The following is a 23,107-nucleotide window of genomic DNA, read 5'->3' as shown; positions in this document are numbered from 1 at the left end:
CCGGGGGACCCGCGCGCGGGCGCGTCTCGGAGAATGCAGCCATATGGCAGCGCCCCTCCAGAAAAGGCCAGCCCCGCCTCGGAGGGCGCACCCGCACCCCGGGGCCCCGGCCCGGCGGGCCCACGCAACTTCCCGGGTTCGGATGGGGCGCGGGGCGGCGAGGCGATCCCACCCGCCCGCACCGAGGGCCTGCACGGNCGCTGGGCCCTAGAGCCCGCCTGCAGCCGCCCGCCACCCCTCCCGGGCCGGGACGTCGCCCGCTGAAATTGCCCCGAGCTCGAGCTGACGTGTCTCCCTGAGCGTTTAGGAGGGCGACAGCCTCCGTGGTTGTGTTCCCTGCCGCGGCTTAATTAATGTCAGACTCAACAGCTCTCCCCCCCATCGGCTCTCTCTTCCTTCCCACCAGGCCAACTCCGGCAGAAATCGGTTTCCCAGTCTGCCCTCAAAGTCCAGATAGGTTACGTTTAGGATTTTTTTTTTTTTCTTTCTTCTTCAGTGGAATTTCCAGGTGAAAAGTGGCCACACTTCTCTTGGCGTTCCCCAGGCCCTGGTGCGTCTATCACGCACTGGGATTGGGCGACTAGCCCCAGCCTTCGACTCAGTTGACCAGCAGAAGGGCCAAAACCGATCTTACAGCCTCAGATATTAAATGTGTTGGCAGACTGTACATCCTGTGACCACAAACCCACAGGCTGTTATCTGCCCTATGGGAGGCATAGAAAGGGGCTCTGGAAAAAGGATGCAGATTCTGCCCCTCCTCTTAAATTAAGCTGTATTAAGAAATCCTACTCCCCCATCCCATTATGCTCAGTTATTCTGGGTAGACCTCTGATGCCTGGATATGGGGATCTGGAAGCACAGGACCATAACATTTCTCCGAGGCTCTCAGGGGCCAGCTCTGCTGCTCTGGAGGTGCAGAGCCCAGGGAATAGAACAGTTGGCAGAAGATGTTACCAGGACAGCCAGTACATACCACACCTCTTATCTTGTGCTCCTCTCCTCTCTTTGCCCTCTCACTAGACCAGGATTTCTTCTGGGATTCCTGACTGCATTGTGGCAATTACCCAATTAGTCAGTCAGAAGCTGTACCCTTCTAGTCCGTTCTGGTGGATTATATATCCTGATTCCAGTCTATTCTTCTGCTTCCTCTGATGGCTGAGTAACCTCTGCTCTCAAGATAAAACCCAAATGCAGTAGTTTAACAATCATTTACCAAACCTACTACATTTTAAGTCAGCTACCCTAAGACTTGATAGCACATAAATGACACAAAAAGAAACAACAGCTAACTGGCCTTTTAAGGATTTATTTAGACCAGATATGCAACCAGAAAACCAGAAAGCACTGGAGAAGCCTGAAAAATGTGGAAAAAAGAACTGACTACATGCAGGAGAAAGGAAAGCCTTGAAGAGTGGTGGTATTCAGACACGGGTATCATCTGTAGGAATTTAGTATAATCTGAGGAAGAGGTAATGGATGGGAAAAGGAGGAAAAGAAGGAAGGAAACTGACATTAATTGCCCCCATTAGATAACACACTATATCCTAGGAGGCAGCAAAATTCAGTAGTTACAAGCATCCACTGGAACAAAACAGGTATGGGTGGAGTCACAGCCCACACACTGTGTGACCTTGGGCAAGTCACTTAACTTTTCAAAACTTCAGTTTCATTTGCAAGGCAGTAGAAATAACCATCACACGGTGGTTGTAAGGATGGAATGAAGTAACAAATGTGAAAAACTTAGCATAATGCATAAAAGTGCTGAACATATACTTGCTATTATTATTTCAAGCTACCCTTCAATAGCCCTGTGAAATAGGGAGCCAATCTGGGAAATAGTTACAGGAAGCAGTGACATGGGACGTTGGAGCAAAGGAGATGGAAAGGAAGAGAAAGATACCATGCAGATACCAAGTCTTTGAAGATACCAAATATAGGGAAGATACCAAATCTTTGAAGCAAGATTTTACTTTTTATGGTGACCAGATAGGAGGAAGAACAAAGTAATCAAGTTAATCCAGGTTTTGAGCCTGGGTCATAGGAAGAATGGCCCATTCCTGGAAGACTGGGTCATTGGATGAATGCTAGAAGAAGCCAAGCTGGCGGCTGGGGAGGGACTGGGTTGAGAAAGATGTTAGAATACTTACTGTCTTCTCAGCAATAGGAAACATGGAACAAGAAACTGGGTAAGAAGCGGAGAACAGAGGTGTAGAGAAAAATAGAAATGAAGCTATGAACATCGGTTTACTTGGACAATGTCCAGGGCGAGAAATAGGGAAAGGAGGAGGAAGAGGAGGAAAGGCTGGAGAAGTAGAAGAGTGGGAAGGTGGGAAGGCATGGAAGCCCGAGAAAGTTGTGAGATGGTCCCTCTATCAAGCGCCACAGATCCCCAGACTTCCCATGAAGTGGTAGGTAACCACTTTGGGGCTCAACAGTCTGCTGACTGGAGGGAGTGGACTTAGCCTAGGCTCTTCAAATTGATACCAAGTAATAATACAGGGTCCAATGCATGACAGGCCAATGTTTCCCCTCCATGCACCTTAATGTCCTCAACTATTAATAATCACTACATCAAATACAGAAAATGAATAATCTTCCATATCAAATATGAAAAACATAGATATATCTGACTCTCTTGTTCAGGAACTAAGGCCTGAGAAAAAGACCTCAAGTTTGACTAGCAAGAAGTTATCAATAACCTTTTACAGATTCCAACATGTGGTTGGGAGCAAATAGAAATGAGGTATATTGACAGTGAAAAGCTGAAGAAAAAACTGAAGGCAGCTTTACTAGCAGTAAGGTAGCATACCAGTAGGCATCTGTATTTTCTTTGGATCTGTGTACCCACTTAAAGGTCAGCATTCTTTCTAAAGTGACCCAGTTGTCTTTCACTCACTCCTAGGAAGTTAAGAAGACGATGGGACAATTTCAGCACTCTTAGGGACAACTCAAAGGACAGTCTTTAACTTCAAACAGGGCACGTACTAGGATGTTCCAGACCAGACCAGAGGCTGCCAGCAGAATGAGGTGACAGAGGCATCCAGGGAGAGGAGAATGAACATGATCTTTAGAGTCAGTCCCAAGTTCTAGTCCTGGGTCCACCTGTTTCCAGCTAGGGAGAGAAACATAACATGGGCTTCAGCCTCTGCCTCTGTGAAATGGGAATAATTATCCTTACCTCATTGGCTGATTGTGAGGATTAAATTAGGTAACACATGTCAAGGGCCAGACACACAATAGAAATTCAGTAAAAGAAACCCTTCCACTTTTCCTTCCGTGACTTGAAATACCAAGGAATTGAAATTCTCTTTTAAAATGCAAGCCTCCATTCCCCTCACTCTTCTTCTCTGCACCCTCAAAACATCCTTTAAAGTCCTTATTAACTACTACATTGACTAGGATGGGCCCCACAAATGGGTCTGAGCTTACTAGAAGGGAAACAACAGACGGCAAAAGGAGAGCGGTCATGACCACAGAAGAGACCGCTCCTGCACAGCATCGCCTACAACAGATGACACTCCATTGGGTAATTCTCAACCAGTGCCTGTTGAGTGCACAAACCAATGACTGAATGTAGCCAGGCTGTCCTTATCAAAATGCTTGTTTGGCTTCCAGAACACGGAAGGACATTTTTTAAGCCCAAGTTCTTTAGTGCTTCCCAAAGTGTGACTGATAAACCAGAAATATACAAATTTAAATTTCTGATGTCCCCAGCTCCAAATTCTAGAGGTTCAGAATCTCCAAGGGTAACATCCCAGAATTCACTCCGACTCCTAGCACACTGAAGTTTGAGGGCCACGCACAATGGTCTCCCACTGGCTCCTTGCGGTCAGGGTGCTCTCACGATTCTCCTTCAGAAGCGTGCACTACATCAGAGCTTTGTATTATAAAGGTAAAGAATGGTGGCTGACATATTAGAGGATAAGAATAAAACATTATGGGAGCACAATGGAGTGATTGATTCTGTACAGTAGGCAAAGGACGAGTTCCGAGAAGCCCAAGTGCTGAGAAAGAGGGCACTACTAACATAGACATGGACACAGGAAAGGAAAGCACACACTGTCGGGTTGCCCAGCACCTTTCCTTGGAACCTCTTCTTCTTTTCATAAACACAAAATGGTCATTCCTCCATCCCCAGATATGAGAATTGCCATATTATTGCCAGGCAAGAGGATTTCTTCCAAAATGTTCTTTCAGTTCTCTGTTTTACAAAGATAATAGTTGTAATTTTTTCCCCCTGATTGTTTCCAAGTATAAAATCACGTTCTTGAATAAGCTTTTTCACATGGCCCAGGCTTCCTCTGGAGATTCTGACACACGCCCTGCCCCCCACCTTGCAAACTGTCGACAGGAGCAAAATTCGGGGAAAATTGGGAGGGCTTCAAGTAGAGGGGGCAGGGCAACATTGTGTGCAGAAGGGAGGGGTCAAGGAATGAGCGCCTGCCAGGCCAGACCGACTAAGAATGGAAGACTGAAGAACAAAGAAGTGGAAGATACACAAGGTGAGGCACCTCTGAAGTTCTGGAAATACCAGGTGCCTTAGGTGAGGTGAGGGAACTGCTCCACGGACAAGCTCCATGTTATATAACAGAATAGGTCATTTAGAAACCCTGTTCCATTGGAAGCTTACCCAAGGACTCTGCTGATTATGAAAAAATTTCCCAACAAACATTTATTAAGTACCTGCTGAGGGCCAGGCTCTGTGCTGCCATCCTACATGGGCGTCAGGCTCGTTTAGTAAGTTATAGATCGAGGCCTGTTTGTCTGGATGCTTTTAGCTTCACCACCCATTGTGACACACCAGTCTCTTCTTGCCCGTGGCTTTCTCCTGTGAGTGTATTACCAAGGATGCGCTAAACACATGATTTGATCTATATAAAAGACAACGAGCAGAGGGTAGACATGATCATGTCCAGGAAACATGAACCTACACAAAATAGCTAAGGAGGAAGAATGGGGACAATGGCCTCAAACAAACCTGGGGTCAGATCCTGACTCAGGAGCTAGGAATTCTTTATAAAGAGGCTGGCAAGTAGCGGGTATTTAATGAATAATAGTCATTTTGATTATTAATTGCTATTAGTATAGAAATCCTGGGAGTATTGAAAGCTCCTACTTTTTGGTTGATTGGGTTTTTTTCAGGGTTTCTCAGGAGCAGCACTACTGACATTTTGGACCGAATAAGTCTGTTGTGAGGGGATGCCCTGGGCATTGTAAGGTGTTTCTAGAAACATCCCTGGCCTCCTCTCTGCAGATGCCAGGAGCAACCACACCTCACCCCAGGTGGTGGCAACTAATAGTATCTCCACTCATTGCCAAATGTCTCCTATGGGGTAAAATTGTCCCCCGATGAGAAACCTCTGAGGGAGCTTAGTAACTAATGGTGCCCAGTTTACAGGTTCCCAAATTTCTAACCATATCGACCATTCTGTTGAATTGTTGGGGGAATCCAATTGCAGACGAACAAGAGGCAGCCTCAGTTCTGTTCATCCTATAGTATATCATGATATGACAATTTCTTCCTTTTCCTCTTTTCATGAACAAGAAGCTTGATTTTCTCTATTTCCAATGATGATGTAGACACATTCGGGGTTTCCCCCCCAAAACTGGAATCATAATGAGTTTCTAAAACAACAGCAACATAAAATCACTATTAAAAACAAGGATTGTCTCAGTAACTGGAGATAACTTAGGTCAGAAGGTTAGTCCTTCAGACTGTCTGTTGTCACCATTCAGAAAAGGATGCTTGGGTGTTTTATTATGCAAACATGTCTGTCCTTAGCTCAAACAATAGTGAGAAGGATGGTCCCTCCACAACCTATACAGCAGTTCTGGTTCTTTTCTTTCTAGAATATGCACTAAAGATGGCATGCCTTTTACTTTAAATGCCAAAGACAGAGAAGTGGGGATGCTCTCACCATTCCTAATGGCTTCAGCTATTCTAGGTGGTTTAATTTAGGAGAAAAATAGCGTCTTACAGCATGAAATCAGACTTGGGGGGGAAGTTAAAGTTCAGATCAGTTTTTTTAAGTTTATTTATTTATTTTTGAGAGAGAGAGAGAGAGATAACATGAGCAGGGGAGGGGCAGAGAGAGTGAGAACTTGAGAGAGAACCCCAGGCAGGTTCCTTGCTGTCAGCACAGAGCCCGACGCAGGGATCCATCCCTTGAACCATGACATCACGACTTAAGCCAAGATCAAGAGCCAGACGATCAACCAACTGAGCCACCCAGGCGCCACTAAAATTCATATCTTAACTGATAAGTTATCCATCCAGAAATCAGAACGTATTTTTTGTGTGTCAGCAATAAAGCCAGTATCACACCAAGCAGAAAAGAATCTTCAGAAAAGTCAAAGGTAGAAAGGGGAATAATGAGAAATAACTAGAGAAAATGAAGACCTTAATAAAAGGACTAACGGAAAGGATTAATCGAAAGCGCACTAGCGTTTGAAAGAAGACAAAGCTACGTGCGAGCTGCGATGTACATTCATTCATTCATTCATTTAAAACCTATTGTTGATCACATTGACTAGTAAGCCGGACTCTGCTAGGCGCGTGAACACTGTGGTGTGGGCTCTGTCTTACTAACATGCATGCAAATACATCTATACTTACACATTGCTCTGTGTGTGATGAAGAACGGGAGTGGAGCACAGTAACAGAGACTAACGATGGAGCAGGGTGGCTACTTAGGGGGCTGGAAAGGGAAGGCATCTCAGAGGTGGTGGCAGAAGAGGCAGGGAGCGCCCCAGCTGGGCAAACAGCATGTGCAAACATTCTGAAGTGGAGAAGAGCTCAGTGAGAGAGAACTTGAAGGAGACAAAGGAGGAGAGGGCCCCCAGGGGATGGGCCCTGGAAGACTTCCACAGGAATGTTACCAGCCTCCCTTACCCAGTGTCTGCGAATAGTCCCTTGCTCTTCAACCTTTATGACATAAGGTATGCACAATATGAGTTTCAAATTAAGTGGAAGAGAGATAAGGAACATCAGAAAATGAACAACTTGGGATAAACAATAAAAATCATCAAATGGAAATAACCTGCAAGTGATAGCCACGGTCTATGTTATTTGGTCACAGTATCTACATGAAAGATGTGGTCTGACCAGAGGCGTCGACTGAGTCCCACTGAGAACAGGGAAAGACCCAGGATCCTCAGTGCTGGCAGGGCAGAGGCTCTGCATCATAGTCACTGCTGGGTCCCACCCCACATATTCTGATTCAGTAAGTCAGGGTGGGGCCCAAGAATTGCATTTCTAACAAGCTCTCAGATGACGCTGATGCTCCTGGTCCATGGACCACACTTTGAGAACCGCTGGTGTAGGACATTAGGGGACCTAGGTGTCCGTGCACTCCGAATCCCAGCCTAAATGAGGGAACAGGCCTTGTGCCTGTTGTAGAAGAACGATCAAAACCCAGTTTTCTGTCTTGAACTAGCATGCACAGCATAGTGTTTCTTCTGTGCCAGGTGATTTCATACATTATCTCATTCCATTGGTATATCATTCTCTGCACGGTAGGTGTTATTATCCACGTTTTACATATGAGGAAGTGAGACTAGGTGAGGTTGTGTGAACTTCCAGGCATCACACGGTCACTAGTGAGAAGCAAGACTCAAGCCTGGTTTCCGAGTGGAGCCCTTGTTCTCAATCACTGCACCATGTTGCTTCCCAAGCAGGTGGTTCTTCCTCCCAGCTCTCTGGGCAGGAGAGATTCCCCCTCCCTTTCCTCCAGACAGCACTGCACCACTGGGTACCGTGAGGCCCGACCCTAGTGCTCTTAGTGACGAAGCTAGACAGTCTTCATAGACTCCAGGGTGGCTCTTAGGGACCTGAACTTGTTACTAAGTTCTTCCCTTTCCTTATGGGAGGGAGCAAGATGTGTTAAGCACCCCCCAAAGCACCATGCTAGATATGTTAGACACCACAGGTAGTTTCCAATCTGTGCGCTCCATGCTGAGTTAAGTATTTTAAAACACAGGTTGAGGGGCCTAGGACCAGCTCCCTTTCTGCCACGTAGAAGTCACATTACTGGTTAAATCGCTTGACTTTATGAAAGTTCAGTTTTTCTTCTTTTAATAAGTAGTAATTACAATAGCATCCACTTCAAAGCGTTCTGAGAAATCCATGAATCAGTTGCATGTAAAGTGTAAAAGGCTCAGCCTTGTGCTTAGCAAGTGGCACATACTCCATAATTATTAGCTGTTATTACTAACCTGTTATCTATTTTCTTTCAAAATATGGTCGTTTGAAGAGGAGATTGAATTCCTGCTGTGTCAGACACACAGTTTCTCTTTGTTTACATTTTTTTGCATTTGGGAATATTTAATGGGTAGATCAGGAACCATGAATGGGGGGTATCTGAATTTGAGCGCCCTCCGCCACAATTAGGAAAAATATCTCCATATACCCTTAGAGACTAAATTAAAAAAATGGGTTAGACTCAGTATTTTAGGTAAGTTAAAAATATGAAATAACCATACACAGTGAGTATTGATTAATGGAGTGATAGTAACTTAGATGGGAGGTTGAGATCAAGGGGTGTGTAATGCTCAGGCTATATGTGAGGCCATACACCTCACTGTGTTTCAATGTCAGGTTACAGTGAAACCTTCCTCAAATAGAAAGCACTCAGCAGATGCTGAACAGGATGGAATGGAGAAACCGGGGAGTATTAAGAACAGTACATTGTGTGGAGAATATTAAGATACAATTTGATAGCTATCTTCAAATATTCTGGTAGCTTTTGGAATGAAAGGAAGAACAGACTCATTCTATATTTGCCATTTAACACTCTAGAGTATTGTTTTTTAAGCGGTAGTTGGCAACCCATTAGCAGAAATCAGTTGAACGGGCGGAGCAGCATTTTAAATAAGTAAAATAGAACATAATGGAAAATATCAAATGTAGCCAATATAATAAAGGGTAATTACTATCTCATGAAACTTCTGTCTTAGTTATATTTATATTAACATTTGTATGTGTGAGTCTAAATGTAAAACGTATCCTGATACTGGGTCACAGTAAGAAAAGATGTTGAAAGCTCTAGACAACAAAACACGGGTGCAAGACGCAGAAAATCAGGTTTTAGCTCCCTCCAAGGCAGATGTTAGAATAATGCTCCCTGCACAGGAATAGAGACCAGGTTTCTCGGGTGGTGGGACCCCCACACAAGTATCACCCCTCTGGTGATGACCAGCATGGGCTCAGTGGCGATGCATTACAGAAGGAGGGCTCTGCGTGTTCGCTCCTCTGTGTACTCTGAGAAGTGAACGTAAGATGCGCTGACTCTCCAAAAGGGAGTAGACAGGACCTGAGCTTCTGTTACAAGAGACCATGGAAAACCATCAGAACCTGAATATCCAGAGTGCAGAAGCCATCCAGCCTCTCTAGGAGGAGTTGCTCTGTGTTTATATATTACACAGATGGAGCATGCATCAAATCCCTGAAGTTGTTTAGGTTTTCTACTGTAGGATTAATTTCCAGCATCCTTTTCTAATTGAGGTGATGAAATAACTCAGACATCAGCAATCAGGCCTCATTGATAGCAGCACCTAAGCGGAGTCCCGTGGGGATTGAATACTGGTGATAGGAACTGAGTTGTGTTTTATCACACCTCCTACCAGGGCAAGCCAAAACCCGGTGCAAAGAACGGAGCCTCCCCAGACGCTGCTCCCACAACTAGCGCTGCCAGATAAAACACGCGACACCAGTCGGATTTGAACCTCAGGAAAGCAGCAAAATTTGTCTAGTATAGTATGTCTCAAGTATTGCAGAGGACATGCATATACTCTTAAAATCATATGCTGTTTATGTAAAATTAAATTTAAGTGGGGATCCTATATTTTTGTTTGCTAATTCTGACTGAGGATTCTTGAGTCTCTCATTTGGTAAACAATGTGGAAGGTCAGCACCAAGGAGCTGATGGTAGAAAAAAGCCATAATGATGCTAATAACCAAAAAAAGAGTGAAATTCAAATGAACATGGAAGTGAACAATGCTGTGTGAAAGGATGCTGTGGAGAATGGGTCCCTTCCAGAAAGCCTGGCTGGTCCTTCCTCAGCCTCCATGACCAAGTCAGGTCCTCTCCCTGGGGTCTCATGCCCTCCTGGTACACTTCCCTTACCGCGCTTACCATAATAATAATAATTGCAACCACACACAGAGTGCCAACTGTGTGCTAAGTACTTTGCATATACTGTCTTATCTAATCCCTCCCAATTACTCTATGACGTCAGTACGTGCACCCCCATATCACAGATGAGTAAACTGAGGCCTAGAGAATGTAGATAACCTGCTCAAGCTCCCCAGTCAGTAAGTACCCATGGGCTTGGAGGAGCCAGAGCTCCACACTGTGAATTTCCTGTTAACTGGGTTTTCTCCTCCACTTAGATCATCACTTCTTTAAGAGAAGGATTGTGTCTTTTCACCCTCGCGTCCCCAAGCCTAGCCTGCAGTGTGTGGCAAGTTGTAGGCAGTACTGTAAACAGGTCAGCTTACATGTTTACAGTTAGATAGACGTACTTGCAAATCATGGTTCTGCCAAGAATCTGCCACTGAGAATCAGGAGTTTGGGTTCTTATAACTTACTCTGGGATTGAGGACGGTGGGTAAGAACCTTAGCAGTTAAGAACAGAGCTGGACTCAAGCTCTGGCTCTACACCCACCAGGTATGATTTGGCAAGTTATTTAACTTCTCTAAGCTTTAGTTCCCAATCTTTAAAAGGAGGGAAATAATAGTACTTGCCTCACAAGATGTGTTTTTTAGATGACCGACATAAATGTCTTAGCAAGATACCTAATGCATGGAAAGCACTCAACAAACATCAGCTCTTTTTAATATAGTGCATTTAAAAATGTTTATTTATTTTGAGAGAGAAGAGAAGGAGCGTGCAGGCACATGCAAGCGGGGGAGGGGCAGAGAGAGAATGCCCAGCAGGCTCTACTCCATCCACACAAAGCCATGTGGAACTTGGTCTCGTGAGCTGTGAGATCATGGCCTGAGCTGAAATCATCAAGGGTGGATGCCTAATCGACTGAGCCACCCGGGCGCCCCTGTTATAGTGCAGTTAAAACTGCCATTTGAACTGGAGTAAATAAATTTTGGTTAACTCCTAGCGTAGGTATTGCAAGTTTTAGACATAGTTTTTATTCAGGAGATCAGAACTTGGGAGAAATAAATCCTATCGTGTAAATGATTTGGGGGAGACTTATTTTAAAAGAATTAATCAAAGGAGAAGTTAGTCTTTTTAGTATGTACACAACATTGAAAGAGTTCCCAGAAAAGGAAAGAAATATCCATGACAAGGTCACACTGGGAGCGTGAAATCTGGGCTACCATGTTCTGTTGTGTGGGCTGTTCACTGCACAAGAGTGCCAGGCTGAGGAGTGAATGGGGCAGAGGTGGAGGGCTGAAGTCTAGCTTGCACTCTACCCGCTACACTGGCAATACGGTCTCTGCTCTTCATCTACTTGGAGGGGATGATTTTTTTCTAATTTGCTCAAACGTACCATTTGAGCTTGTGGTCGCTTTAGCTTTACACTTTTGTAGTTGATTCTTTTTTTTCTTTTCTCTTCTTTCACTGTCACTAGATGAGCAGAATAGGAGAGGATAAAGAGAATGGAGGTCAGAAGGAAGGTTTACCTGAAAGTGAAGAGGAAATGGGGGTAGGGTGGAGGCAGCAAAAAAGGGTAACACTTATTAAATGCTGGTCATTTGTCAGGCACCGTCCTAAGTGCTTTAGATATGCTAACTCATTTGATCCTGGTTATACTCCTACTAGACAAGGGGAACCAACTGGAGGTGAAGGAGGCAGGTGGTCATGGGAAGTTAACCCACACAAGAGGCCCACAGGACAAAAAAACCCCACCTGGAATACTCCTTAGTCCATAGCAAATGCTTGGAATCTGGAATCCTCTTTTGAGTTGGGGGGGGGGGTGGTGGTGGTGGCGGGGAATGGCTCTTAGAGCCAAACGGGAAATATTTTTTGTTAAGGAGATAGTCTCAAGTTCTCTGGATAGTCTCTCAAGCTACAATAATGGACTTTTCTCTTTGGTCAACAGCCAAGGAATAGTACGAGAGACAGAAACACAAATGCCCTGGCAGGTTACAAATCTCAACAGTAGACTTTCATCATTCAGCTCCCCCTCAATCCCAAACTTTCTGCAGCGTTCATTTCAGACCAGGTTCTGCACTCACATGTCTCTTCCTTCTTCTCCTAAAAACCTGAGGTTTCCATAAAGTATTTACTATTAAGCAGTGATCTAAAAGCAGCTATAGTCTCCACGGTTCCCAGTAATGTTTTAAAAAAAACAAAAAGCCTCTGAGTTTGAAAATAAATCTTGCTACCAGGTGGTCAGTGATCTTGCCAACTCTGGATTTGGGGGTACAGAGGTCACAGGGGGAGGCAAATTGAGCAGAGATAAATATATATGCATATCGGACATGAAAATAACCACACATGTGTGTCGTGATGACGAATGTCCATAACTAGCAAGCCTGTAAGGAGTGTGTTTCCGCAGGCAGCAGACAGCTAGACAGCAAAACCACCCCTGAACATCTGTTTCCCCCATTTTGCCAAAGAGCATTCTTTTTTTATCCTTTTTTATAATTTGACCTGTTCCATTTTCTGGCAGAGAGCCCTACGAAGGCAAGCACTGCTTTTTCTGTCCATATTCCAACTTAAGATGAGAAAAGGAAGGAGGCAACAAGAAAAGGAAGGGGGAGGAGACAGACACAGGGAAACAGGCAGAGATGAGGCTGGGGAGAGAGAGACAGATGGGAGGAGGGAGAAAGGAGGAAAGGGGCAGGAGGAACACACACACACACACACACACACACACACACACACACACACACAGCACACAAGTGATACCAAATCATTTTAATGTGCCTGAGCCCTGAGCAAAACTGCTTTAAGAAAAACACAAACAAGAAAGACATATTCCAGAATGATCATCCAGTAAGAACATGACCCGAAGATCATAACCACAGTATCCCTGAACAGACCAAGCTAGTTATTTATACTCTCTAGACTTCAGTAGTGCTTAACAATTGATGAAATATCATTGCTTCTAAGTAGTCAGGTTGTGTTTAATATTCAGGAATAACTGGACACGGGCTTATATATTCCTAGTGAAAACATCTTGCTGGCAAGGTAAATGCCCTTTCCATATTCCTGGGGTGTGTATGTGTGTGTGCGTGCATGTGTATGTATGTTTTATCCCATTATTCTATATCTCCTTTCTTGCTCTTCTGTTTAACCAAGGCAGATAGCCATTTATCCCCCAGAATTTATTGTCACTTTCCTTTTCCTGTTCCCTCTCTCTCCGAACTAGAACACCCTGAGGTAAAGCTTCATCTCCCGGGAAAAACACAGTATCATTTCACAAACGAACATCAGGAACATGGTGTTCTACCTGAGCCTGAGTCCACCTGCCCTTAGTTTCGTTTGCAGATTCCTCTCCAAGCTCCTACTGCCCTGCCCCAAATCATGCTGCTGCAAAGGTCTCATTTCCTGTAGAAATAGCGTGAGCACCATCGGGAAACCATAAGAGGTTTCCTGTCCCAGGGACTCTAGGCTGTAATACAGAGCAGGAAGAGCAGGAAGTGAATGAAGGAAGCTAGGAGGAGTTTTTCTGGTTGTTGCTTCAGATCCTATTATGGAAAATTCCTTTGGAGCATACTGATCATTATTTGTTGGTGTAAAACAAACATACATGTATATATATACACAGATATGTTTGTTTAACATATATATGTATATGTTTATTTAATATGTTTGTTTATATATATATTGTGCATATACAATATATATAGTATGTATGTATACATATGTATATGTATCTGTATATATGTGTATATGTATACATGTGTGTATGTGTATGTGTGTGTAAGAGCACCTACCATTCATGCATTTACTCAAAAACTATGTATGGAACAGCTGTATAGTGTACTGCCAAGCCCCGTGCTAGTTACTTTTACATAATTTATTGCATTCAACCCATAACTAAACTCCTCTGGGAGGAGGGCAACTTGTGTAGTCTCCTCCCCAGGAAACTGACATTGGCTCTGGAGCCAAAGATGGTACTTTCGATCTCAGGCTTGCCTCTAACTAGCTGTGTGATCTGGGGAAGATAATTTAACCAGTGTGAGACTCTGTTTTCTCCTCCATAACGTGAAAATAATTCCTTCTGCCCATGGAGTAGTTCTGAGGATGAAATGAGCTGATGTGCCCAACCAAATCAATCACAGGAGACCCTGAGGTGCGCAGATTTAGGGCACTACACCACTGGTGAACTCTTCTGTGGCTGTTGTCTGGGAGCCAGGAGGCCTGACCACACCCTGCAGCAGGGTGAGGTTTCCTGTGAAGGGAATTGAATTTCCCGATGTCAGTCATCCTGAGAAAGTTAAAACAGGGTGAGTATTACCTCCCTCTCAGCAGCTATGTTTGGGGTCTGTGTAGGAGGAAGGCTGGACAGATAGGCTTCCAAGGGTCAGAGATCTGGGGTGGATCCCAGGCTGGGGTGAATCGCTCTGGCTGTTTGGAGGCCAGCCAGAGTTGGGCAGGTAGCCAATCTGATCCCAGCCCCTCGATGGGTCTGGGTTTGTATAGTAATGAGCAGGATCCAGGCCCACTTGGAGGCTAAAAGAGCACAGAGAAGGGTGGTATCCTCGTCCCCCCAGGGCAACAGAGGGTAAGACACTGGGAGAGCACCCAGGCTTGCAGCAAGTGAATGCCAAGCCGCCACATTCTGGTATGAGCAGGGGACAAGGGCAAGGGCAGCCATGGCCAGCATCGTGCGGCCACCGATTTCTGAGGACATGGAGCAGACATCGTGGTGTCCCCTGGCCTCACTAGGTGCATCTGAATTCTAGATCCTCTGGCAAAAGGCTAGAGCAACCAGAATGGACTCTGGACGCAAATAGGCACTCCAGAGATTTCTTGGTAAATTGGAAGGCAGCCTTGGAGAAAGACCTAATCTGTCAATAATATGGACAGTCCAATCCTCAGAAGTCTTTATACTTGAGGACATCAATGTGGGAGACATGATTCAAACTCCAGGCTCAGAAGCTGGGTAGACGGTTTATATCCATAAAGCACCCATCCGAGTAGGTGCATAATAAGCCCAGCATCAAAGAAGGAAGAAAGTTTGGACGCAGGATACATTTGACTTGGAAGAGATTTGCTCCCAGCTTTTGAGCCTTGCTGTATCCACCTCATGTAGAGTGGGGGAGGGGAGATGAGTGGCAATATTATTTAGTTCATACGCCAAAAGCAAAATCTTTCAAAAGGTTTTGACCATGTTTGAAGGTAAAAGAGCAATTGCCTACGAACATGAAAACAGTACACATTTAAGGATGGCTGCTACTTCTGAGCATCAGCCCTACAACGCATGGACTTCTCACCCCCATGGTTTGAGGCTGTCCTAATGTCATCTCTGTCGTGTCAGCCAGGGCGCTAGCAGTGAATGGATGCTGTGCCTGAAGAGGGTCTGATGAAAGCACCCCTGATGAAAGTGAGCCCATCAGGGTTAAGGGAAAACAAATGGTGAGGAAGCCCCCTGGAGGCAGCCACAGTGGGGGGCTGCTGAGAAGACTCCAGAATCCAGGAAGATGTGATGTCCAAGAGAGGGGGACTCTGGGGAGCTGTGGCCTGGAACAGCACAGCCTGCCAGGAAGGGAATAAGTGCCCTGACCTCTCTTTCTTTCCAACCACCCATATCCTGCTGAATCCAACTGGATATTTTCCAGGCGATATATTCCAAAAGGTATGTTTTCCAGGCACACACTAGAATGGCAGAGATGGTATTGGGTCTGGTGGAACCTCAGAAAATAGATAACACAGGATTTTAGAGATTAAGACATGAAGATACAGATTAAGTAATTTGCTCAAGGTCAGGAAGAAAGTAAAATTTAAACTCACACAGTATGACTCCAAGTCCATGTTCTTAACCACTAAGATATATTCCCTATAACTCGTTTAAAAGATTACTAATTATCCAGCACCTCTCTCTGTCTGCCCCCTCCCCAACCATTCTTCTGTTGATGGACTTCACCTTACTCCCATCCAAATTTCCCAGCTTCCTTGGAGCTAGCCATTGGATTAAAGTTCAGGCCAAAGGAACATAGGCGAAATGACATGCACAGCTTTCAGGTTGTGCCTTCCATTTTCCTTCCACCTTTCCGATGGGCTGGGATGTGGATATGATGGTGGGGCCCGAAGCAGCCACACTAAACCACATGGAAGCAACATTTCAGGATGCTGGAGCACAGAGAAGCCACCATAACAGCACCTGTCCATATTCTAAGTGAAAGAGAAACTAACTTATTTCTTATTTAAGTCACCGTCCTTTTAGCTTTTGTTATAGCAGCCAAACCAGTATCCTAAATAATACAACGACGCAGCATCTACATGGCCAGGATATGGTTCAGCCATTGTGGTTGAAGCAATATAACTGGTGGAGACTGCTGGTGATCCCAGTGTAAGTGCTCTCTCCTTCCTGGCATATTACTAGGCGACACTGCCCAGCCTTCTTCCTTCTAGGTGAGGCTACAGGACCAGTTCTCACCTTGGGAATATGAGAAGTGAGTATGTTACCTCCAGGTTGAGACAAGTCAACATGAACAAGAAACACTCCCTTTATCATGTTCAGCCACTGACATGTCGGTTTGTTTCTTATAGCAGTTAGCCTATCCTGATTAACTTTACACTGAACAAGCTGCTGCACTCTGACAGACAGAAATACTATATTATCCAGAGCCACGAACTCATCCCCTATCTTAGGAAGGCAAGAAGGGAGGCTGGTAAACATTTAAGTTATTATTTTAAAGACATTACACAATGTCATCATTTATTCTAATACATTCTGCTTGAATGAGGAAGACAAGAATTGCACAAGAAAAACTCCTTCTCATGGTATATCAGCCCTCAGCAGAGTGGCTCCCAAGAATGGTATTTTCTTTTTTTTAATAATTTTTAAAAATTTACTTATTTTGGGAGAAAGAGAGACAGAGACAGAGGATCCCAAGCAGGCCCTGTGCTGTGAGCACAGAGCCTGATGTGGGCCTTGATGCCATGAACTGTGAGATTATAACCTGAGCCAAAATCAAGAGTTGGTCACTTAACTGACTGAGCCATCCAGGCACCCTCCAAGAATGTTATTTTCAAGGACACTCCTTTAGAGACTTAGAGGAAAGTTCACAGGGTCTGCGCACAGACAGCAACAACTGAGCTTCCTGAGGCATGTCAGAGGGTCAAGCAAGCCCAAAGGGCAGCAAATCAGGAAAAGTAAAGGGAACATGGGACCTGTCTGCTTTTGGGTGGTAGGAGGGGGCTTTCCCCCCACTCTTTCTAAAGTCCAAATTTTCTAAAATAAACAGGTGTTACCTTCATACTAAAAACATGGTTTTAAAACTTGAATTTTTAAGAAAGGTAAAAAATAAGCCTAAAGTGGATAAGCCTAACAAATGAACAAAGGAGAGAGATCTAGGGCACAGGTCAAAGGATCCAGTCCCCAAGGCATGGTTATAACAAGCAGAGGAGCCAATCTTAGAGATATGTATCTGAAAAGACAAAGTCAACAAGCATTTACTGAAGCCAGGCTCTGTGTTGGCTGAGATTTACAAAGAATGAGATGGCCACCGTCTGGGGCAGTAGCTCACAACCTGGGCTACACACTGGAATCACTTGAAATGTGATTTTTAAAAAGCACACTGATGCTTGCGGCCACATTCTAGAAATTCTGATGTGCTTGGTCAGGGTTAAGGCTTGGTTTCAGGACTTTTATTTTTATCTTTTTAAGTTCTTAAAATTTATTTATTTTGGGAGAGAGAGGGTGAGCATGGGCAAGGGAGAGACAGAGAGAGAGAATCCTACGCAGGAGCCCTCTATGGGGCTCGAGCTCACAAACCATGAGATCATGACCTGAGCAGAAATCCAGAGCTGGACGCTTAACTGACTGAGCCACCCAGGCACATCAGTTTCAGGACTGTTAACAGCAACCCTGATTCTAACGTGCAAGGTTAAGAACCACTAGGAGGACATGACACATGGGCTTAGTGTTGAAGGAAAGGTAGGAGCCAGCCAGGGGAGAAGAGGAGGGACAGAATATAGGCACAGAGAATAGGGCTGGATTTAGAGGACTCCCCCATGGTTCAAATATAACTACAAAGTTATAGTGGGTGGAGGTGATGCAGATCATGGAGGTCTTCCCATGCCTAACCAAGTATCTATCCTCTAAGTAGTAGGGAGTCAATAAAAGTCACTAGACAGGAGCAGACATGGTCACATTTGGGTTCAGATGGCTATCACCTCTGCCCATGGATGGGACTATAGAAAGGCTATGAAGGGGTGTGGGTTTTGCCTTCTTAGCAAATGGCACCATAGGGGCACCTGGGCGGCTCAGTCAGTTAAGCATCTGACTCTTGGTTTCGGCTCAGGTCATGATCTCACAGTTCATGAGTTCGAGCCCCACATCAGGCTCTGCATTGACAGTGCAGAGCCTGCTTGGGATTCTCTCTCTCCCTCTCTCTCTGCTCCTCCCCTGCTCATTCTTTCAATAAATAAATAAGCAAACTTTTTAAAAAAATCTTAAAGAAAAAAAAGAAAATGGCACCATCTAGAGAGAGGGCTTATTTCTGGATTCTCCATCATAGGCAGCCTTCAGTACAGCATTTATCTAGAGATAAGACTCTTTTTTCTGTCTTTTCAAAAACTCCTTTTCGGTAACTTAGTTTATTACATGATCTTGCTGCAACACTGAGAATAAACCTGCTAAAGGCCAGGTTTATTGTAGTTCACTTGGAGACTTAGATGACACTTTGGAGGTGAAACAGACTACCAATCATGCCACAAGAAAGCACTGGGACTGTTACCAAAGACCTCACATGAAAAACCATTCCATGTGCTGCTGCAAGGACAAATTGCTTAAATAATTCAATTGGCCTGATCGCCACCCCTGAGCATCTGTTTTTGGAGATGGGTAAGTTGCAGAGAAGTTTCTAGAAATAAAAACATTATCAGTTAATCAGCGGGACAATTGACAAGAGCCATTCCCTTCTGCATGCACAGGAAATAAATATCTTTCAAATGAATAGTAATAACAGCGAGCACTTCCTAAAGACCTGCATATACAATGCATGGTACTAGGGCTTTCCATACACCATCTACAACGTCCATGTAAGGTCTCCAGTTGGGTTGAGGAGATAACCAAGGCTCAGAGCGGTTTAGCCGCCTTCCCCAAATCACAAGTAAATGCAATGATAGACTTCAGACTAAGTTTTTACAACTTCTGGCTACCTCTTCTTCAGGCCCCTCATCTTCTGACCAGGGGCTGAATCCGTGCTCATCTGTGCTCCACAAAGAACGGCAACCTGACAAGCTCATCAACTGCTGTAAGAGGCATTTTCCCCACTGTGTGTCTAAGAAAAGCACCAAAAACTATCATGACTCTTTCCAAGGGAGAAATGCCAGCTTCCTCTTTGATCTGAGCAGCACGGAAGCAATGCAGTCCCATCCAGTGAGCTGCTCTGACAGGGAGAGAATAACCCTTTGGAGACACCATACACGCAAACAGCATGGCCCATGAATATCAATAATAAGTCTGCAGAGCTACGTACCTCCTTTGGCTCCTCGCAGCATCTCAGGATGCTGGAGCTGGGGGACCCCTTAGAGGTCACCTGGCACAACCCCAGCTTTCCAAAGATGAGAAAACAGGCTACTTAACATATTTATTAAGAACCCTGGTCTCAGGCTCTCAGACTTGTGTTTTCTATTCTCAGTCACCCTGCAATCTCAGAGCCCAGGAGGAAACCCCATGGTTCCTAAAACACTCTCATCTCCTCATGAGAAACTGCGCTTTACCCACAGGGGAGCTGAAGAGAAATAAGGTTGCTTTCTTATTCTCTACCGCTAATTTGAAGGGCTCCCCCTATTTGCCAGTGCCTCAGCACTGAGGGTAGTCCAGTCTGTTGGAAGTAGATATGGAAACAAAAGAGGTTCAAACACCTGGGCCCTTTCTGGTGCATAAATCATCCTGTGAATGCAAACAATTTAGTAGTTATACAGGTGCTTTCTCAGAGCAAGGAATGCTCAGCTTGCCCCTGCTTATGCTTATCTATAATTTAAGAGAACCAAATAGCTTCTGTCACACTGTGGAGTGCCAGTGGTGTGTCATTAATACACAATTGTACACGAGCAGAGCACTTCACCACGAATCTGCCCTCTTAATAAGTCGCTTCATGCAAAGCTGTGGTGTCGACGTCATTTTCATTTCGTAAAAGGATTCGCTATAGTGAGCCTTTAAAAGCTAGTTTTGTTTATGCATTAAATCTGAGATTCCATTTACAGAGGTATGATTGCCTCACAACTTGTCAGACATGCACCTTCTGAATAAAACAAGGCACTCTCCCCTGTCTCAGAATGCCATCCTCGACGCAGACCTATTTTGGGTGAATGAAAGTCATCGCTGAGGTGGAATTTTATTTCAAGTCGAGTGGGATCTGGCAAGGGCCAAAAGAAGGAAAAAGAAACCCACCACTGAGACACCAAAGTGAGACTGGGTGTCAGGAATATGGAGAGGGATCCTGACAGTGCAGTTTCCTTCTCTCCACACAAGTCTGTCTTTGACAGGATTGTTGCAGTTCACCCACCACAAATCTACACGTAAAGGTTCAGGCACATGTCTCCCGTTCCCAGACACCTACAGGGAGGCATGCAGCTCCCAGGTCGTGACTAGATCGCCCTTGGGAGCCCTCAGCTCAATTCAGGTTATGACTACTCTCCTGAGGTCCTTATTGGGCAAAGTACAGGGCTCAGCAGAGCCAGCCCCCGCTGCGTTCTTCCAGGTAGGATGAATCTGGCTGCTTCCAGAGACCCCAGGCCGGGAAGTTTGCTGAGCCTCGCTCCTCAAAGCAGCACCATCGCCCTGGGGACACACACACACACACACACACACACACACGCCACATCTGACACTTCCCCTGCCACCCCAAAGCACCCCGGGGAGTGTCCCCTGACCCAATACCTCCTCCCCTCCAGCTGATCCCTTCTCGGCGCCCCCAGACTCGCTGTTCTCGGGCGGAATTCTGCGAAGAGCCAAAGGGCTAGACTTACCTAACTCCTCTGGGCTGTAGGGCGCGGGAGAGGCTTCCACAAACTCACTGTCTGGAGTAAGAAAAAAAAGCAGAAAACAAAAACAGAATCGCAGTCATTCAAGGCAAATCGATCAAGCATCTGCTACAGCGCGCAGGTCCCTTAGAAAAGCTCCGGTTTCTCTCTCCCAGAGATCCGAGCCCATACACCCGGGGACCAGGCGGGGTTCGGGACACCAGATCCAACGGGGGTAAGAAATTGTCGAAGAAACTTTCGGGGGCAATTCGGACCGGGGACCGAGAGTCTCCCAGGCTCGGGCAGGTGCGCGCCAACTTTCCGCGGGTGCGACCCCGCGGATCCCCGGGCCCGGCCCGCTGGGCGGANCAGCGCCCACCAGGCCGGGTGCCCCGCGCGCATCCCCGCCGCCCGTTGCTAGGCGACCGTGGCCGTCACGCTCGGCAGCGGCGCGCGCGCTGCCTCCCAACTCCCCGTTGGAGGGTGTCCTCCCCCGCCCCCACCTCCTTTGACCATTTATTAAAAACTGGAGCAGAACCAGTTCTAAAACGATCCCTGCCTTCTTGTATTACGTCTGCCCTACTCCGGTGCTTGGGAAATCGTTTGTTCCGTGCTTCTCATGGGGAGATACAGGATTTTCAGCTTGAATATGTCTTGCACCAAGGGAGAAGGAGCTTCGTGCACCCCCACCCCCTCCTTCCTTCTGAACATGAATTCTAACTGCAGTCCAAACAATAGTTCCTCCCCTGAAGAGACCACCTGGTTCAAACGGTGAAGGTAGTATGTCTCCATTTCACAGGTAGTGAGACTGAGCCTCCGAAATTAAGTAACTTAGGGATGACTGCACAGCACTGAGGTGTGTGTGTGTGTGTGTGTGTGTGTGTGTGTGTGTGTGTGTCTGTGACTGTCTAAGGAGAGCAGAGCATAAAAAGTTGAGTGGTTTCAAATACGGAATGTAGATACAGAAGTTAAGGTCTCGGAGTCCATGTTGTAGGTTCTAAAGCAATTCATGTTAGATCGCAGAAACTTCTCCCTTCAGGTCAGTGGCCTGAGTAACTTGGGCAGATGCATTTTGTATTTCTGCCCCAGGACTTCCTTACTGTCTGCCTGGGAATGTGCTCCAGAGAGGGAGCCCGCATTGATGCCAGAAGGAATTAAGAGGAATGAAGGAGAAAACTCGGAAAATGGTGGTCCCTTCTCGGTCCCTGTCCTTGGAGACTGACGGTGGGAGTCTGCCGACTGGACAACCTCCTAGGAGCAGTCTTCAGTCTCAGAGCAGCCAGATCGCCAGCTGCTGCAGCTGGAGGGTCCCTGGACCTGTGCAGGCATGCTCTAATTCTATATACCCTCAGCCCTCTCTGGGTTTTCCAATGTCAGCTTTGGGATTACAAATGACCTGGCAGGACGGAAAGAAGTGACTGTGGCCAGCCTTGCTTATGCAGGAGTGCTGGGGAAGCGGGGTGGGGCTTCATCCATAAGCTGCCTGGCCCATCTCTCTGCCCTCCTTTTTCCCCACTCCTGACAACCGGAGCTCCCAAATGCAAGAAGTGAATGTGCTTGGTGAATGTTTGCACTCCACCCCCTCCCGCCTCCCAGAATCTTCCATATATCCTCAGGAATTCATGGTTCACCGCCACCACCCCCAATTGCAGCCATCTATACTTAATCCACATCATTCCTTGAAGATGTGGGCACTTGGATCACTGTCACTTTCCCCAATACCATTCCTGTTATCATTCTTATTTCCGAATCTACATAGTGTATTCTTCTCATACTCCGGTCTCAGCTCTTCAACATCCTCTCCTTTCCTTGACCTCCTTCAACTATCCCAGCTCCCTGTTCTCACAGTGACACCATCCATAATCTCAATGTCAAGCATTCTCCTCTCTACCCACCACCTCCTACTTTTCCAGTATACTCTGTTATCTTAATCCAATGTCTTTCTGACCCTAGCAGCACCTATAATTTGCTTATCCCATGACCTGTCTTCCTCCTTTAT

The 23,107-nt window shown here is 45.7% G+C and overlaps 1 protein-coding gene across 3 annotated transcripts in view; it reads right to left on the bottom strand.

The window, feature by feature from the left end:
• The window catches only part of AMOTL1 (angiomotin like 1), a 154,614-nt gene that overhangs the window by 101,305 nt on the left and 30,202 nt on the right, over positions 1-23,107 (bottom strand). For all 3 annotated transcript variants that reach the window (XR_013337789.1, XM_077775031.1, XM_077775032.1), the window contains one exon: positions 21,115-21,165. Coding sequence is in view for 2 of the 3 variants with exons in the window: in XM_077775031.1 (XP_077631157.1) it covers positions 21,115-21,165 (51 nt within the window). In the remaining variant the exon portion in view is untranslated. The remainder of the gene's footprint in view (positions 1-21,114; positions 21,166-23,107) is intronic.

The sequence above is a fragment of the Crocuta crocuta genome, unplaced genomic scaffold (genome assembly GCF_008692635.1).
Source record: "Crocuta crocuta isolate KB4526 unplaced genomic scaffold, BGI_CrCroc_1.0 scaffold1293, whole genome shotgun sequence".
Lineage (NCBI taxonomy): Eukaryota > Metazoa > Chordata > Mammalia > Carnivora > Hyaenidae > Crocuta > Crocuta crocuta.
This window is presented reverse-complemented; position numbering and strand designations above follow the sequence as displayed.